The 17,661-nt window shown below is 38.0% G+C and overlaps 1 protein-coding gene and 1 non-coding gene across 2 annotated transcripts; both read left to right on the top strand.

The window, feature by feature from the left end:
• The first annotated feature begins 1,679 nt into the window (after positions 1–1,679).
• On the top strand, positions 1,680–1,786 carry LOC121253750. The gene has a single exon (XR_005938471.1). It is a non-coding gene; the product is annotated as a small nucleolar RNA R71 (small nucleolar RNA).
• Positions 1,787–6,971: 5,185 nt separating this feature from the next.
• LOC121253166 (riboflavin synthase) lies at positions 6,972–8,009 on the top strand. The gene is given in 2 exon segments (XM_041153108.1): positions 6,972–7,605; positions 7,608–8,009. Coding segments are annotated over 2 exon segments (831 nt in total). The 5' UTR covers positions 6,972–7,076; the 3' UTR covers positions 7,910–8,009.
• The last annotated feature ends 9,652 nt before the right edge of the window (positions 8,010–17,661 follow it).

Genomic DNA, 17,661 nt, shown 5'->3' with positions numbered 1-17,661 from the left:
ACCACTTCATTGCTAAGTAATGTATCCTACTGCAAGGCTCGTTCTAGGTAATCAGATGGTGTATCTTCTTGAAAGGCTTTTTCTACACATTGTTTAATGACATCTACCCTAAAACAAGTTCTTGGCTCTTCTGGAATTCTCATGGCTTGGTAGATGTTGAATATAATATCTTCCTTGTTCACTCCCAATGTTAATTCACCATTTTGAACATCAATTAAAGCCCTTACCGTAGCTAAAAATGGTCAGCCAAGAATCAATGAGACTTCTTCATCTTCCTCCATATCTAATACCACAAAATCAGCAGGAAAAATAAATTTATCTACCTTTACCAATACCTCTTCTATGATTCCACGTGGATACTTAATCGATCGATCTGCTAGTTGTAAAGAATTGATTGTTTGTTTCATCTTTTCAAGTCCCAATTTCCTGCAAAAGAAAGTGGCATAAGATTAATGTTAGCACCAAGATCACATAAAACTTTATCAAAAAATGAATTTCTAATAGTGAAATGCAAAGTGAAACTCCCTTGATCTTTTAATTTTTGAGGTAATTTCTTTTGAATAATAGCACTGCATTTTTCAAAAAGTTTCACTGTTTCGAACTCTTTCAACCTTCTCTTCTTGGAAATGACGTATTTCAAAAATTTGACATTTGTTCTAAGGCATCTGCAAAAAGAATATTTATGTGAATTTTCTTAAAAATATCCAAAAACTTAAAAAATTGCTTATCTAATTTTTTTTTTTTTGAAAACGTTGAGGATAAGGAAGTGGAGTAGAGAGAATAGGAGGATTGTCAGGAAGTGAAATTGCTGGAAGCTTGTCAGTCTCTCTTGGTGTATCGTCCTCTTCTTCTACTTTATTCTTGTTTTGGCCATTGTTTGCACCTGTAGAGGTGGAATTGGTTTCCTTTGATGTGACCTCTCAATTTCTCTTCTACTCCTAAGTATGATGGCCTTGCATTGTTCCTTTGGATTCACTTCGGTATTGCTAGGAAAAATTCCTCTTTGTTGGGCATTGATAGTTGTGGCTAGTTGCCCAATTTCCTCTTCTAGATTCTTTATAGAGGCTCACATGTTGCTGCAATGAGTCTCAATGTTGTCTAACATTGAATCAATTTTTTTAAACCTTGCATTTGTCTCATCAACAAAGGAAATCATGGCATCCTCAAGTGACATCTTCTTCTCACTTTGTTGACTATCAAATCTTGGAGAGTGTTGCAACACATTTTTTATGTTTTCATAAGACAAATTCTCATGATTTTGAAGCCCTGGATGGTAATAATTTGGTATAGGATTACCATGATAGTTGTAGTTCCGATTGTTGATGTATTGAACTTGTTCTTGACTCGCTTCATTACTCAGAATTGTCATACTTGTAGCTGCAACATATTCTTCACTTTGTGATATCCTTTGGGTTGTCAAAATTGAAATTTGATGGGATAGAGTAGCAACTTGAGCTGAACGGGCTGCTAATGAGTCCAATTCATGAATCCCAACAACTTTCTTTGTCATAGTTCTTTTAGTTGGCCATTGATAGTTATTTGAGGCCATTTCTTCCAAAAGAGAAGTAGCACATGCAGCTGTCTTTGACATCAAAGTTCGACCAGAGGTGACATCAACTATGGTCCGAGCTTGCTCATTTAACCCATTATAGAACATCTAAATTTGCAACCCATCCGTCAATCCATGTTAAGGACAACGTCGAATCAAATCTTTATACATTTCTCATGCTTCATAAAGTGACTTAAAATCATTTTGTTTGAATTGACCAATCTCACTCCTGAGTTTGGTTGTTTTTGCAAGTGGGAAGAATTTAGTAAGAAACTTTTCAGACATGTCCTGCCAACTAGTGCTACTTCCCGATTGTAGAGATTGTAGCCAACCTCTTACCTTGTCCCTCAAAGAGAAATGAAATAATCTCAGTCTAATGGTGTCTTCAGTAACACCATTGATCTTTACAGTGTCACAAATCTCCAAGAACATTGCCAAATGAATATTGGGATCATCCAATGGCGATCAGCTAAATTGGGTTTGTTGCACCATGCTGGTCAAGGCTGGTTTGAACTCAAAATTGTTGGCATTAATGGTTTGGCGTCATATACCCGAGTAGTTGTCATTCACAACTGGCCGCACATAATTCTTCAAGGTGCCTGGTTGTGCATCATGTTGTTCGTCAGTCATGACTAGTACTTTCTTCTTTATTTGTGATCTAAGAGTTATTTCAATCTCCGGATCAAAAGGAATAATGTCACGAGTTCTAGCACGACGCATCCAATGTCAAAAACACACCTGGAGAGAAACAATAATAAAAAAAAAAATTCTAAATTAAAATCAAGATTACTTTATATCAATATTGGTAAAAATAAGAATAAATCAATCCCCGACAATGGCGCCAAAAACTTGATTGGTGCAAAACTACAAGTACACAGTATCGTAGTTTTATAGTAAAGTGATGAGAAGAATATCGTTCTCAGGTATTAGTAACTTACTTTTGACAAATACCGAGATTATACTAATATCGACTTTATTTAGATAAGTTACTAAGATTTTTGTAATTATAAATTAAAAAAAAATTATTTCAAAGAAAATACTTAAAAGAAAAGAAAACTGTTTGCTTGAAGATCAGATTAATGAGGAAGAAAATTTCTAGAAAATCGATTTCACCTAATTCCTCACTATGCTTTACTCATCTAACTAATTGAATTTAATTCTCTCTGTTTGTTAGCAAATCTTTACAAACATCCAAAAGCCTCTTTCGATAGTCAATTAGAAATTATTCTTGTTCATCATTTTATACAAAAGTATGCAAATTAATAAAACAAGAAAGCAATAAGATCAATGTTTTTAATACTACATAGGTTCATACAAGTCATTCGATCTCTATATTTACCTATGCCTAGATATCCAAGATCTATTCTATAATTCTCTCTTTTGACAGCAAATCACAATATTAAAATCATTTAATTAATGGTCAGTTAATTAGAAGTAATAAACTCATAATACCTCAGACAAACATATAAGAGAATTACTTCCAATTAACATAGAAAATCAAGTATAGTTCGGAACTAAATTACATCGTTTTTCTAGAATAAAGAAATTTAGCTCATGCTAAAAATTAAATTCAACATAAATGAATTCACCATAATTTTTCTGAGAAGAATGGAAGAAAATGAACACTGAAAAATACTCTTGTCGTCCCAGCCTCAGTCACAGTGTCCAAAATGAAAAGGAAAAAAAATCCTTGCTTTCTGTCTGAACGTGCCAAACACAAAAAAACCTGATGCTTTACTTCTTTCTTTCCTTTCTTTTCTTATTTTTATTTTTTATTTCTCGCTCCGTTACTTGTCTTTTTGCTTCTTTCGGAAACCACCAATTCAAAATCCTTTTTTTTCGTCCCTTCCGTGCGTTACGTTGCTGTCTTTTTTTTTCGGAAAACCAAATTGAATTTTCTTCTCATCCGTGCGTGCAGATTGAGCTTGCGTCCACTTGCAAAAATCAAGTGTCCAGCTATCCCATGCATGCCAATTGCTCCCTCTTGCCAAGCCCGTTTCGTGCACTGCCAAAAAATCAAATTTTCGTCTAACCGTTCCAGCTTGTACACGAAAAAACGTTTTCTTACGTGAAGACTAAGTCAAAACCAAAAGCCCCACACGTGAAAACTCTAGCCATTCCAGTCTCTACGTAAAACTCTCTTTAGATTTTATTTTTCAAAGTGCCAAACTCTTCATTTAAATGAGGGAGTTCTTAGATGATAAGTTTGTAAAATTAGGTCTTCATTTTCTTCAAATCTGAAATAAATTTAAATGATGACAATGAAGACTAAAATCAACAAAAATAAATAAAACTAGACTAAAGTTTAAGGTTAAGAAGTGATAAAAATATAAGAAATTATGCAAGTCATCAAACAGCATCCCAAAATATTGGTATGCAGCTCTTGACCTCACATTAGCCCAAAAACAACTTCTCATACTCCCATCCTTGTCAACTTGCATGGAGAAAATAAATCTAGGTTCTTTGAGTTGTCAATCAAGAAAGTATGAATATAACCTTTATGCATCTTCCTCTTCAAATATTTTTTTCATTTTGCTTCCCAAGTAATTTTCGATATCCTTGCCAATACAATCAACATTAAATTCACCACCTGAATTTTTACTCAACACCGACATTATCTTCCTTCTCAGTACACCGGACTCATTCAAAGTCATAATAAGTTTTTTTTGGACTTTAGTAACTCTCCTATGTCCACGAAGGTAACTAGCACTTCTCAGTGTAAGTAGAATATGATTATGTCTAATCACAAACTTGTTGATTATCCACTTTTCACAATCTTTCTTTATTCCCATTATTGCCTTACATCCAATCATTGTCTCAGCGGCTTCAGGGATTATTCGATCTGTGTCTTTCCAACTTACTCTCCGAAATCCTTCCCTCGTGCAAATATAGTCTACTGCACAAAAAGTTTTATGATCTTTCTACAATCGAGTATGATTCGTCCAGATTGCGAATCCTTGTCGCCTTGCATATGTCTTGTAAAATGCTTGTGAGTCTTCGACTTCCTCAAATATCATACCAATGAATGGCTCTAACAGACTATTACTTGAAGAAGGAATCACATTCACTCCATCTTCAACATTGATACTATCTTCAACATTCACATTACATTGAATGTCTTCACTTTTGGCCTTAAGTTCATCACTCTCAATATTATAAATTGGTTCATTCAATACAAAACCAAATGATTATAAATCCATTAGTTATGGAAGATCAACAAAGCTAAAAAATAAAGAAGAGCATTGTTATGCAGATAAAGAGACAGAACATCTGCTTCAAACTTTGTGTCTAATAATATTAACAGGCTTTTACTTTAACAAAATTATAACGAAAATTAAATACTAATTTATACTAGGCTTAGGATTTTAGTAACTTAGTTTATTACAGTTTACAACGTTTTTAATAAATTCTGAAAACAAAGCTAGCTAAGCTAACTATATACAAACTAGAGAACAAAATGTAAACCGTCCCCGCCTTGCACCCATGATGTGTGCAGTTCATTTTTTTTTTCCTACAAACAAATCAACAATCTCTTGGCCAGTAGTGTAAAGATTTATAATGTAAAATTTTTAAACTGAAATACCTGAGCAACACTAAGGTCACTAAAGTCAGCCATGAACAACTGTTAGTTGGTGACGAATTGTGGTGGGCGATGGAGAGACCAATGGCGGCGTAGTGGCGATGAAATTAAAAATGGTGGACTGGTTTTTGATGAAGTCGGTGTTTGCGAAATTGGCCAAGGAGGACAACGACGACCTTCAGGTGGTGGAATGGTGGCGGTGGATGCTTGCGGCGGGGGCAACTATTGGTGGTGCTTTGCTTGGCAACGTCTGACGCGCGCAGGCATGAGAACTATTTCATGAAGTCGTGCGCTTGTAATTGAATTGTTTTACAATTCTATCCCGTGCAAATCAGTGTAGCCCGTTTATGATGTTATTTCTGAGGTGGCGCCCACCTATTGGAGGGATGTTAATGTGCCAAAAGCATATGGACCGCTGCTAGCTCTGTATTTTGATACAAAAAGTTTTACACGATTATTACATACTGCATATTATAGGTTGCATTACATATTATCTGTCACGAATAGGGATATGTGACCATGTGTTACATGTCCTTATGCTCCAAGTATTCGTTACATCACAAGTGGAGATTGGGGGTGTTACAAAAAGTATTTTATCATAATGTAGCAGCTAAAAAAAAAAAAACTAAAATTCACTCAAATATTAAATGAGTTATTTGTAAACATGAAATACAACTTAATGAAAAGATCGAGTTTCAATCGAGTTCAAATAAAAATTAAATGAATAGCACCTACTACTTGCTATAATTTGGCTCGTTTACACCTTTATGCACGAGAATATCCTCTCTTTGTAAAAATAAAAAGAGAGGGAAAAAACAATGTGTCAAGGATAAGAGAAAAGTACATCCTAAAGGAATAATGAGATTTGTTGTCCTAGAGATGAAAACGATGTTATGCCCTAAAGGAATAATTGAGTAATAATTGAGTATGTTGGAGATGAGAGTAATGTAGGTAACAAAGAAATAGACGTAAAAATGCGAAGTGCTAAGTTTCAAAGTTCCGGATCTTACCTACTAAACTTTCTTAGATAAATGAAGTTATTTATTTATGAGTATTAAAGTATAAGTATCGGCACAAATCCAAAACCACCAAATTAACGCGAGAATCTACTAAACATTTCGTACATGCAAGAAGAGGATGCATGACACGATTGACGGATAAGAGCATCAACATCATAAACATGACATGACAATGCTCGAAAAAGAAGTAGTGAAAGTAGTGATCATGAGTCCAATTACAGTTAAAAAAAAAGGAATAGAAAAGAATGTAGACATTGATGATTGTGAATTTGTCTCTTAGACAAAAATTGTCTCCCACTCAAGAACGAGTTTTGCAATTAGGAACTCTACAATTTTATCATTAGAATACAACATTGTCTTCTAATAATAAGCATATTACGAAATATGAACACTATTATAAAATGTAAGATACCAAAAAATACTATGGCCACTTATGGCCCAAATACATTAGATACACTTAAATTAAACCATACATGACTTAGATGTAATAAGACTATACAATTCTAGCCACCGTATAAATTTAATATTTTAATTTTATAATATTTTAATTTATTTTTTTCTCTCCTCATTTTTAAAATTTAATAAAATATTTTTTATTTTATTACTATTCACAGATATTCTAACCGTCGAAATTAGACCCTCAGCTGCCAACTTTATCAGCTACCAGCTCGACAAACAGCTCCCATTCCATCAACTCTTTTGCTTTTGTATCAGAGTGAAGAGTCCAACATGGACTGGCCCAAATAACATTAGAGGGTTGGGCTAAAATAGGTTGGCACGGGGGCGTCAATGTCGACTCTCGTCCGAGGACTGAGGAGGTTCGAGGTTAAGTTCTACTATTTCCCTCTCATTTTAAGCACGCCTTGTTTTCCAATCTCCCCGCACCCTCGATAATTTTTTACTAGAACTAGACAGAAATTTTTCAAAAATGGCTGTTTCATCTCTCTCCTTCACCCTAATCTCCAAAACACCCAAAATCTCTCCTCCCAAAGGTTTTAGTTTCACTACCCTCACTATATCACCAAATCCCCGCCTTAAAATCAATCCCATTTTCAGACCCTCCACTATCACCCTCTTCCTACCAAAACAGAAACCCAATGTCAAAACTCAATTCAAATCCCATATCCGCGGCCTCTTCACAGGAATCGTCGAAGAAATGGGCGAAATCAAGCAATTGGGTATCGCTGAAAATGGTGGATTCGACATGAGAATCGGCGCCAAGACTGTTCTTGAAGGCGTAAACCTCGGCGATAGCATTGCCGTGAACGGTACCTGCCTTACGGTGACGGAATTCGACACCAAATTGTCTGAATTTAGCGTCGGATTATCGCCCGAGACTCTGCGAAAAACATCATTGATCGAGCTCGAACCGGGCTCAGTCGTGAATTTGGAGCGGGCGGTGCAGCCCACGAGCCGAATGGGCGGGCATTTCGTACAGGGGCATGTGGATGGGACGGGGAGATAGTGGCAAAGGAGCCTGAGGGGGATTCCTTGTGGATTAAAGTAAGAACGGGGAAGGAGTTGTTAAAATATATCGTGCCCAAGGGATTTATAGCGGTGGATGGGACGAGTTTGACGGTGGTTGATGTGTTTGATGAGGAGGGCTGCTTTAATTTCATGTTGGTGGCTTATACTCAGCAGAACGTGGTGATTCCTTTGAAGAAAGTTGGGCAGAAGGTCAACTTGGAGGTGGATATACTGGGGAAGTACGTGGAGAGGCTGCTTAGCTCTGGTTTTGTTGAGTCTATTAGATCTTCATGAAAAAAGGTACTCACTTATGGTTTTGTTTCAGTTAATGTATCATTGTCTGATATAATGTATGTTGTTATTGTTTGAATAAGGAAGACGGAATTTTGATTGATATTTGTGTTATTTTGGCCGATTCTGCGATTGCTAATTTGCTGCAACTCTATCAATATTCATCTGAAGATGCTATAATCGTCTTGGAGGAAAGTAGGTTTATTTTAGACATGCCTGGTATGATCATTTGAATTTTACTGCGTAGAGGGTTCCTTGAGTTAAAAAATCAGGCTTCATTTGGAACTTCTTAGCAAGATCCAACCTTGGTGTCAAAACGGTTGTGTGATAACTTTGGATCTTTGATGGCATTGTGATGGTGAGTAAACCCTTTACCAGTATGGTGTTTGAGAAAAGTCTTAATGCCCCTTTGATAGCCTTTTGTTCCTAAAGAATGGAGAAGTGAATGCTAATGACAACTGCCCCATTAGCCTTGTGAATGCGGTGTACAAAATAATTGCTAAAGTTCTTGCAAATCAATTGAGTAGGGTTGTTGAGAAGATTATTTCAATGTAAAAAAAATGCATTTGTCAAAGGTAGGCAAATTTTAAATTCAGTGATTATTGCTAATGAATGTATATATGGTAGGCTTAGTTCATGAGAACTTGGGTTGCTCTGCAAATTAGATATTGAGAAGGCTTATGATCATGTGAATTGGGATTTTCTTTATTATGTGCTTGGGAGATGCGGTAATAGGAGAAATGGAGATCTACTTATCAAGAAAGAGGGGGGCAAGGAGGAGTGGAGATCTTGGATGTATTTCTACAGGTGCTTTTCTGTATTGGTGAATCACATTCCTGTTGGCTTTTTCAGTATTTCTAGTGATTTGGAACAGGAGACCCATTCTCCCCATTACTTTTCATTATTATCATGGAGGCTCCCAACAAATGCAGCTGCAGTTAATGGAGGTTTTACCTTAGGCTTATTAGTGAGAGCAAGCAATCATGATGTGCTTAACTTTTCACGTCTACTGTTTGCAGATGAGACCTATCTACTTTGTGGAGCAAACCTGACTCATTTCTGCTCTTTTAGGGCCATTTGTTCATGCTTTGATGCTGCTTTTGGGTTGAAAGTAAATTTAGCTAAGTTAGAGCTGGTCCAATGGATAATGTTCCTAATATGGATAATCTGGCTAGCATTCTGGGTTGCAAGGTATCATATCTACCCATAATAACTCGGCCTCCCCTTGGGATGGTGTGCTTGAGAAGATTATGTGCTGTTTGGATGGATGGAAGATGATGTATTTATCCAATGTTGGTGGGAATACCTTGATAAAGAGCACTCCCTCGAATTTGCATACATATTTTGTCTTTGTTTCCCCCCCATATTAGCCAAGGACATAAAGTTTTACAATGGGACCTTTTATTGAGTGGGCTAGGTGAAAACTTCAAATTTCACCTTAAATTGGGCTAACGAGTGGATGATGTTCCCTAGTCTACTTTTTGAGAATTCTTCATCAACTTTCTGAAATTCTGAGAGCCTGTAAACTTCCTAACAAGTGCTCGCACTCAAAAAGCTAGCTAGATGCTTATCAAATAATAAAAAAGTTACAACAAGAGTTTTTATGGAGTGGGCTAGATGAAGAGTTGAAATTGGGCTAATGTGTGCTCTCTACTTTCAAGCGGTGGTTTGGGAGTTTAAAAACATGCTTCTGTTCAACCCTACCTTTTTAGGGAAATGGCTTTGGTGCTATCAAAATGAGAGAGAGGCCTTGTGGAAAGCCTCGTGGGTTCGAAGTTTGGGTGACCTAGGGGTGGATGGTGTTCTAATGAAGTACATGGGCCATATTGGGTATTTTTATGGAAGAATATCAAAAGACAGGGCGTTTGTTGTGGGGGGGGGGGGGGGGGGGGGGGGGGGGTTGCGGTATTTGCTAGTCATACTAGACTTCAGGTGGGTGATGACTCCAAGACTAGATTCTAACATGATTTATGGTGCGTGATGGGGCTCTCAAAGAAGCCTCTCTAGAGATGCATAGTATTTGGCGGACTAAGGCACCCGAGCTGTTTTTATTTTCTTGGACTGCCTCCTCAGGGAAATTCTCACGCGATACAATCCAAGGAAATGCAGATTGGTTCTATATGTGCAAAAAGAGTGAGAAATTTGTAGACCACCTTTTACTTCATTGTTAGGTTGCCCGTACATTGTGGAATTACATTTTTAGTTCAGTTGAGTTGGATGATGCTTTGGAGGATATTATTTGATTTGCTATTGAAGAAGAAAAGAAAGAAAAGTAGGGCCATATTGTCCAAAAGTATTTGGCTCTAGATTGATCGGGATGGTAAGAAAAAGTTGCATATATGCGAGTCTTGGCAATTAAAATTAAAGATTATTATGTAGGCTTTGATATGTAACTTATTTTTTACTCGCCAAAGCAATTATATAAACACTACAAAATTTAAAAGGTGGGTGGGGGGGGATTGAGGGCTCCTCCAATCCCCCATAACATTGGTACCCAGGAACAAAACAGTAAACAAGTATAAAACAGAAATGAGGAGCAATTAGGGCCATTGAAGGAGATCTTTTCTCCACAACCTTGGATGGAAGAGCACATATTAGGGGCAGCTCTCTAGGGAGGTACAACTAAGGTTCGGGATCCATTGTGTGATACCACATTTCTCATGACTTCTACATGTGCTTGAGACGGAAATTGTGGCTTATGTGCTGATGAGAAAAATAGAAATAGAGGATGGTGGGGGTGGGGGTGGGGGTGTAAGGAATGATTATTAAGTGGTTTTTGTCTGGCCAAAATGGGGAGGAGAATTGGATGAAAAAGAGGGGAAAAGATTATTGGGAGTAGTGGGAAAAATGGGAGAGGAGATGTATGAGGGAGAAGCCTGGCGGTCCAAATGGGGTGGTGCAGGGCAAAACAGTTCCTTCCAAAAATTAACGGTGAAAGTGACATCTCTATCTGTGACAATAGTTGCTGGCATACCATGCAACTTAAAGATATGAGAAATAAAAAGCTTAGCCACCGAAACTGCAGTATAAGGATTGGATAAGGGCAAAAAATGAGCATATTTTGTAAGTCTATCAACTACAATAAAAATCACAGAAAATCCTTTTGAATTAGGAAGGGCATCAATGAAATCCAAGTGGACATCACTCCATGATCTTGTGGGAACTGGCAGTGGCTGTAATAAACCAGCAGGCTATAAATTCTCCACTTTACACCTTTGATAGACTGCACATTCTTTAATAAACTGCTTGATGTCTCTTCTCATTCCAGTCCAAATGAAATCAGCCTTAGTTCTATGCAAGGATTTTTGGTAACTAGAATGTCCCCCAAAAGCATTGCTGTGAATAAACTGCAGAACTTGAAGAGGAGATCAGGCTGACAAAAACAACCTTCCTTTCTTAAAAAGTAGCCCATTCTTCACCTCAAAAGATTGATCTTTAACAGACCCTTGCTGCATATCCCAGAAATTTCCTCATCATGCAAATAAGAAGCCTTCAACTGCTCCAACCAGATTGGATCCAGAACTGTAATAGCTAGGGGCTTAAATCGGTCGGTCCGGTCCCTGGGGCCCGGGGGGGGGGGGGGGGGGGAGACCGCAATTCATTTTCTCCGGATTGGACCGAACATCCATAGGGACGGTCCGGTCCGGTCCGGCCTAATTATTTTTTATTTTTTTCTACATTTTTTTCAAATAAATTAATAAAAAAATTTATTTAAATTACTAAATTAAAATTAAGTGAATTTATTAATGTGGATTATGTAACTAACTCATTAAAAAAAATAATTAATTATAATTATATTGATGATGTTAATTGCAAATTTGTTGCTAACTTTGCCAATGTATTATGATAGTTAATACATAATGAGTTATATTAAACTTTTTCCATTTTGTATATGAAGCAAAAATAATTGAATTACCCATAAATCCTCGTCCATACATCTTTATATTTACTTGCAATTTAGGTATTTTACAAAAAATTTATCTAATAACTTTAATTAAATCATAGATGTAGATGTTATTAATTAGTTAATGGTGAATTGGTGATGTTATTAATTAGTTAACGGTGAATTGGTGTTAGGTTAATTGATAATATACATTAGTTAATTAATAGAATATTAATTTTTAATTACATATTTAAAATTTTATATTGTTAATGGTGATGGGTTAGATGAAAATTACATAATTAATTATACAAATATTATATAAAATAATATATAAAAAATATATTTAAAAATAAAAAGTATATATTTTTCTATTTGGTCGGTTCAGTCTTGGAAAACCCCACCCTGGGATCGGACCAAAAATTGAAAAAAGGGAATTTCTTGAACCGAGATTGACAGGTTCCAACTTCGGGCCAGTCCGGGATGAACCGGTTGGTTTCTCTGGTCCGAATCGACCTGCTTACAATCCTAGTAATAGCTGACAAGCTAGGTTCTCCTTCTACCACTTCATCTCTTCTTGAAAGAGCATATGCAACAATGTTTTATTTACCTTTCTTATACTCAATAGTAAAATCATGCCCAAGAAGCTTGTTGATCCACTTCTGCTGTGATGGAGTACCAATCTTTTGCTCCAACAGAAATTTTAAACTCTATTGATCAGTTTTAATAACAAAAGTAGACCCCGAAAGATAAGGCCTCCACTTCTCGATAGCTAACACCAAAGCTAACAATTCTTTCTCGCATGTAGATAGATCTAGTGCCTTGCCTTTCAATGCTTGACTAAGGTATGCCCAAGGCCTTCCATTCTGCATTAACATAGACCCAATACCTCTTCATGATGCATCACATTCGAGTAAAAAAGGCCTAGAAAAGTCAGGTAAGGCCAAGACAAGTGGGTTAGTGACTTCCTTTTTCAATGCTTCAAAAGCTTGTGAAGCGTCAGATCCCACACAAACGCATCTTTCTTTAACAACCCCCTAGTTAATGAAGCAGCAATCAACCCATAATTCTTCACAACTTTTCTGCAATAGCCGGTTAATCCAAGGAATCATCTCAAGGACTTACTGGATTTTGGCACAGGCCATTCAATTATAGCTTTTATCTTTGATGGGTCTGCTCTTACCCTTTCGGCAGACACTAAGGCCTCATTTATTTTTACAGATGAGATGAAATGAGTTGAGATTAAAGTTAAAAGTTAAATAAAATATTGTTAGAATATATTTTTTAATATTATTTTTATTTTAGAATTTGAAAAAGTTGAATTATTTATTTTATTTTGTATGAGATTTCGAAAAAGTTGTAATGATTAGATGAGATGAGTTGTGAAAACTAACGATGCCTAAATGCCCAAGATGATCAATTTCTTTACAACCAAAATTGCATTTGTTTCTTTTAGCGAAAAGAGTATGCTTTGCTAAAACTTCTAGTACCATTGACACCTATATAAAAAAAAAAACTTCTAGTACCATTGACAAGTACTGCAAATATTCCATCATGTTCTTGCTTTACACAAGTATATCGTCAAAGAAAACTATAACAAATTTTCTTAAGAATAGTTGAGATACCTCATTCATCAAGGCTTGAAAAGTAGCTGGAGCATTGGTTAAGTCAAAAGGTATAATCAAACTTATCCTTCACTGTTTTCCTATTCAGTGCCCTATAATCAATGCACATACACCATGATCCATCAACTTTCCTTATTTTGTTGGATGAGTTGCATCCAAAAGCACATGTGAGGAAAATGGAGACTGGCTGCTTCTAATCACATCTGCATCCAATAACTCATTAAAATTTTTTTCAATCTCTGATTTTTGATAAAAAAAGGTATCTATATGGTCTTACAGAAGCTAGCAAAGTGCCATCTTTGAGATTGATTTGATGATCTTTACTCCTTTTGGGTGGCAACCCCTTTGGCTCATAAAAAACTGCACTGTATTTAGCCAACACAATCTCTATATTTGAATCAATCCTTCTCACATCTTTACACTGCTCCTGCTGTATAAGTTGTAACAACATACCCTTTCTCTCAATGGTAGTTAACTGGCATATTTGTACATCTTCCCCCAATTCAGACTTGCTAGAATTCATGCCCTTAAGAGTCATAGATTTGATGGAGTCCTCAACTCTTACAACACTTCATCAAATCCCAGAATTTCATTACATGCCACAACCCTTATGCTACACTTCCACACATGCCATTGTTACCATGATGCCCACAACATCCTTCCGATCTCGCACAAGGTTACTGGATCTTCTGATGTAGCACTGGAAGTAATTTGAATGAAAATATAACTCTTTCAGACTGATTTAGGACTACAAGTTGGTCTAGTTTTGATAGTATGAAAACAAGTTATGAGTGAGACAATATTGGATATGAAAATCATCTTACATCAAAGTGAGATGCTACTGAGTGTGACTTGCATATTCAATGGTTTTTTTTTTTTCCTCTCTTCTATGATTTCAAAAACTATACATGTTGCTTGGAGGTATGGGGGACGATGTGAGGATGTTGACATGATAGTAAAACTCAGATGTGTTTCTATAGTCTTTTAGCCCTTTTGGCAGCTCTTCTCGCCACACATGCCGGATGACTGGAATTGTCACATCAAATTTTTTAGACTTGACTTTTGTGGCTGAAAAAAGACAAGCTTGTTGCCTTCACGTGCCATCAAAGTCTACCGGAATTGGTCCAAACTGTAATCCATTCTTTTTTTGTTCTTGTATTCCTTATTGTATAGTAAAAATAAAAAAAGGAGTTTGTCTCTTAGACGGTTTGTCCGTAGAGGTTTGATCTTTCATTTCTATGAAGGGTGAGGTTGAGTCTTTGTTTAGGCAGAGTGTTGTCTCGTAGACATTTGTTTGTAGAGAGTATCAGCAGTAGTGACGTCCAGACCAGTTCATTAGTGTACTGGTAGAGCTCCAAATGGTTGATATGAGGATATCCCCATATGTATCTGGTTCATGGATGTAAGTTTCTCTTGATGAATGAATAATGATGATATTTCCCTTCAATATATATATATATATATATGATTTCTAGCCCTATCGTACACTTGTTTTTTGTTGGGCTTTATGTGAAGATACTCTACTTGGTCTCACTGGTGATGGCGTCTCTTCTGCTCACTGATTAGTTGGAGTTCTATGTGTAAGGGGCCTCTGTTTTTCTCTCTCCTAAAATTTTCTTTCCGTACACTTTTTCTCCTCAATTTTTGCTAAAAGTCCGAAATGGTGATTATTCCTAGTGGAGATTAGCGTGTTGGGATTTTTTCGTTACAGTTCTTTTGGTATAACCTCTAGTGAAGCCTTTGTTTTAGTACGAATGCACAAGGTGGTGATAGAATCCAAGTTATTTTTGTTGGTTAAGGAAGATTGTCTGCTGTGTATAACTAAGAGAGGATGGAAGGAGGAACACTTAGTGCTGTTGGGTCCAACTGTGCAGTGTAGTGGCTTGGAAAAGTGTTGGAGGAGAGCGTGTGAGGGGGGAAGAAGGACGTGTATTCGATAACCAGGGATGAATACCGTAGCTTCACTGCATTACACAGCTCGAATAGTCGAGGACGCTACTAGCGGTGTCCGAGTACAATCAGGGGGGAGAAGAAGTCTGTTGTGCATTCCAGAAGGGGAGAGAGGGTGGGGATGGAGGAAGATGAGAGCTGTTTGTCAGAGTTATCCAGGAGAGGAAGAAAAAGGGTGGCATGCCTGTTAGAGCTCACTCGTATGAGGGGAGGGGTGAGACGAGGGTGTTTCCTCGGTCCTATAGGGAGGTGCTTTCTCCAATGGTGTAAGGCCATGCTCAGAAGGAGGCTGAAGGCAGCGAGGGGTACACTGACAGAGGAGACTGGTGGTGTACAAAGCCTTACTATGCATCGAGCCACTCCAATGGCAGGAAGACTGTCGTGAGTTAGGAGGCCTGGGATGTTTGCAGGCTGTTGTTGGAGGTGTAGGGACATATGAGGAAGTTGCAGAAGGATATGGTTGAATTGAAGTCCTATGTCGGGTTGTTTAAGGAAGGAGAAAGACAGGGGGGAAAGGCAAGGGGGAAAAAAGAAAGGAGAAATGGGTTGGGCCTGGGCCTGGGCCCAGTAAATTTCGTTTTGAAGAGGAAATTAGGCAGAAGGCTCGACCGGTCTACAGGAAAATGGATGGGCTTGGGCCCTCTCAACCCAAGGCCTAAAAAGGCAGTCCATTTGGAGGTGGGCTTGGGCCTGGGCCTGGATCATCCCAGCCCAGGGCTTTTCTACGTAACGTAGATCCAGCAAGCTTGTTCAATGGCGAGCTGCCTTCTGCGACCGTGTCGTGTTGCTTGGCGACAGAGGAGGCACCGGCGCTGGGGGCACAAACAACGTTGATGGAGGTGGCAGGGACCTCCGATGACATCCCGCCAGCGCAGGGATATCAAAACGCGATCGTGGAGTTTGGGAAGGGCTTTCTGACGTTGAGGGGTGCTTCTTCTCCGTCGAGGGGTGGCCAGAAACTGTCGATGAGGTGCGACAACGAGGTTTTGTCTTCGAAGAATGAGTCTACTCATCCCTTTGTGGACTTTGAGCTGGACGTTGAGGATGGAGAGGGTTCTGAGGAGTTTGTGCACTCGGTGGAAGATGAATTATTTCTTCCTGAGAATTATGGGCAGATTGGGCTGGAAGAGATTACGTTGGGAGAGGGAGATGCATAATGCATAGATGGACAGTAGGATGGACAATCCTACTCCACTGAGTTTCTTCTTTCCAGCTCAAGCATTAGAGTGGATTTTTCATAAGGTGGAAGAGATTCAAAAAGTGGTAGGGATTGAGTGTGAAGGGTATGAAGAGCAGTTCATGGCACTACTTACAGCTATAGAAGCGAGACACCAACAAAAAAGGAAAGGGGAATCAAAGAAGTTGAGGGAGTGTAAAAGATTGACATGGTCAATGAATTCAGAGGGTAGCTCTAGCAGGGGAAGGCTGAAAGGGAAGGGGCTGTCGTTTCCCCAATGAAACCCAAAATTATGTTGTGGAATGTTCGCGGGCTCAATGAGATAAACAAGTGCATTCGGATTAGGCACTTGCTTCGTGAGTGGAAGGCGGACATCATGTGTTTACAGGAGACAAAGTTGAAGACGATTGATAGGAAAATAATACGCAGTTTGTGGAGTATTTCTCACATGGATTGGGTGTATATGGCCTCTAATGGCTCGTCAGGAGGGGTTGTGGTGATGTGAGATAGGAGGGTGGTGGAGAAAATTAAGGGTTTTATTGGGCAGTATACGACAACATGCTTGTTTAAAAGTGTGTCGGACAAATTTTTGTGGGCTTTTGCAGGTGTGTATATGTCTAATCTTGACTTTGATAGAAGAGTATTGTGGAAAGAATTAGCAGGGGTGTACAGTTGGTGGGACCTCCCTTGGTGTATTGGGGTGATTTCAATGTGGTTAGATTCCCAAGCGAAAGTTTCAGAAGTAGAAGAGTAAGACCTGCAATGGTGGAGTTCTCGGAGTGCATCTTTGACTTGAACTTGGTAGACTTGCCTCTTGTAGGAGGTCCTGCCACATGGTCGAATAACCAGACTTGGTCCAGGTTGGATCGGTTCCTAATTTCTCCAAAGTGGGAAAGCCATTTTCCGGATGTGTGGTAGAAGCGGTTGACTCGCTTATCTTCGGATCATTGGCCTATATTGCTTGATTGTGGAGGTTTATGGAGTGGCCGATGGTATTTCAAATTTGAAAATATGTGGTTGAAAACAGAAGGGTTTGTGGATAGGGTCAAACAATAGTGGTCTTCCTATCAGTTCCAAGGTACCCTTATTTCATTTTTGCAAAGAAATTGAAAGCTTTAAAAAG

This window comes from Juglans microcarpa x Juglans regia, chromosome 2S (genome assembly GCF_004785595.1).
Source record: "Juglans microcarpa x Juglans regia isolate MS1-56 chromosome 2S, Jm3101_v1.0, whole genome shotgun sequence".
In the NCBI taxonomy this organism is placed as follows: domain Eukaryota; kingdom Viridiplantae; phylum Streptophyta; class Magnoliopsida; order Fagales; family Juglandaceae; genus Juglans; species Juglans microcarpa x Juglans regia.
The sequence above is the reverse complement of the archived record's forward strand: the minus strand, read 5'-3'. Positions and strand labels throughout refer to the sequence as shown.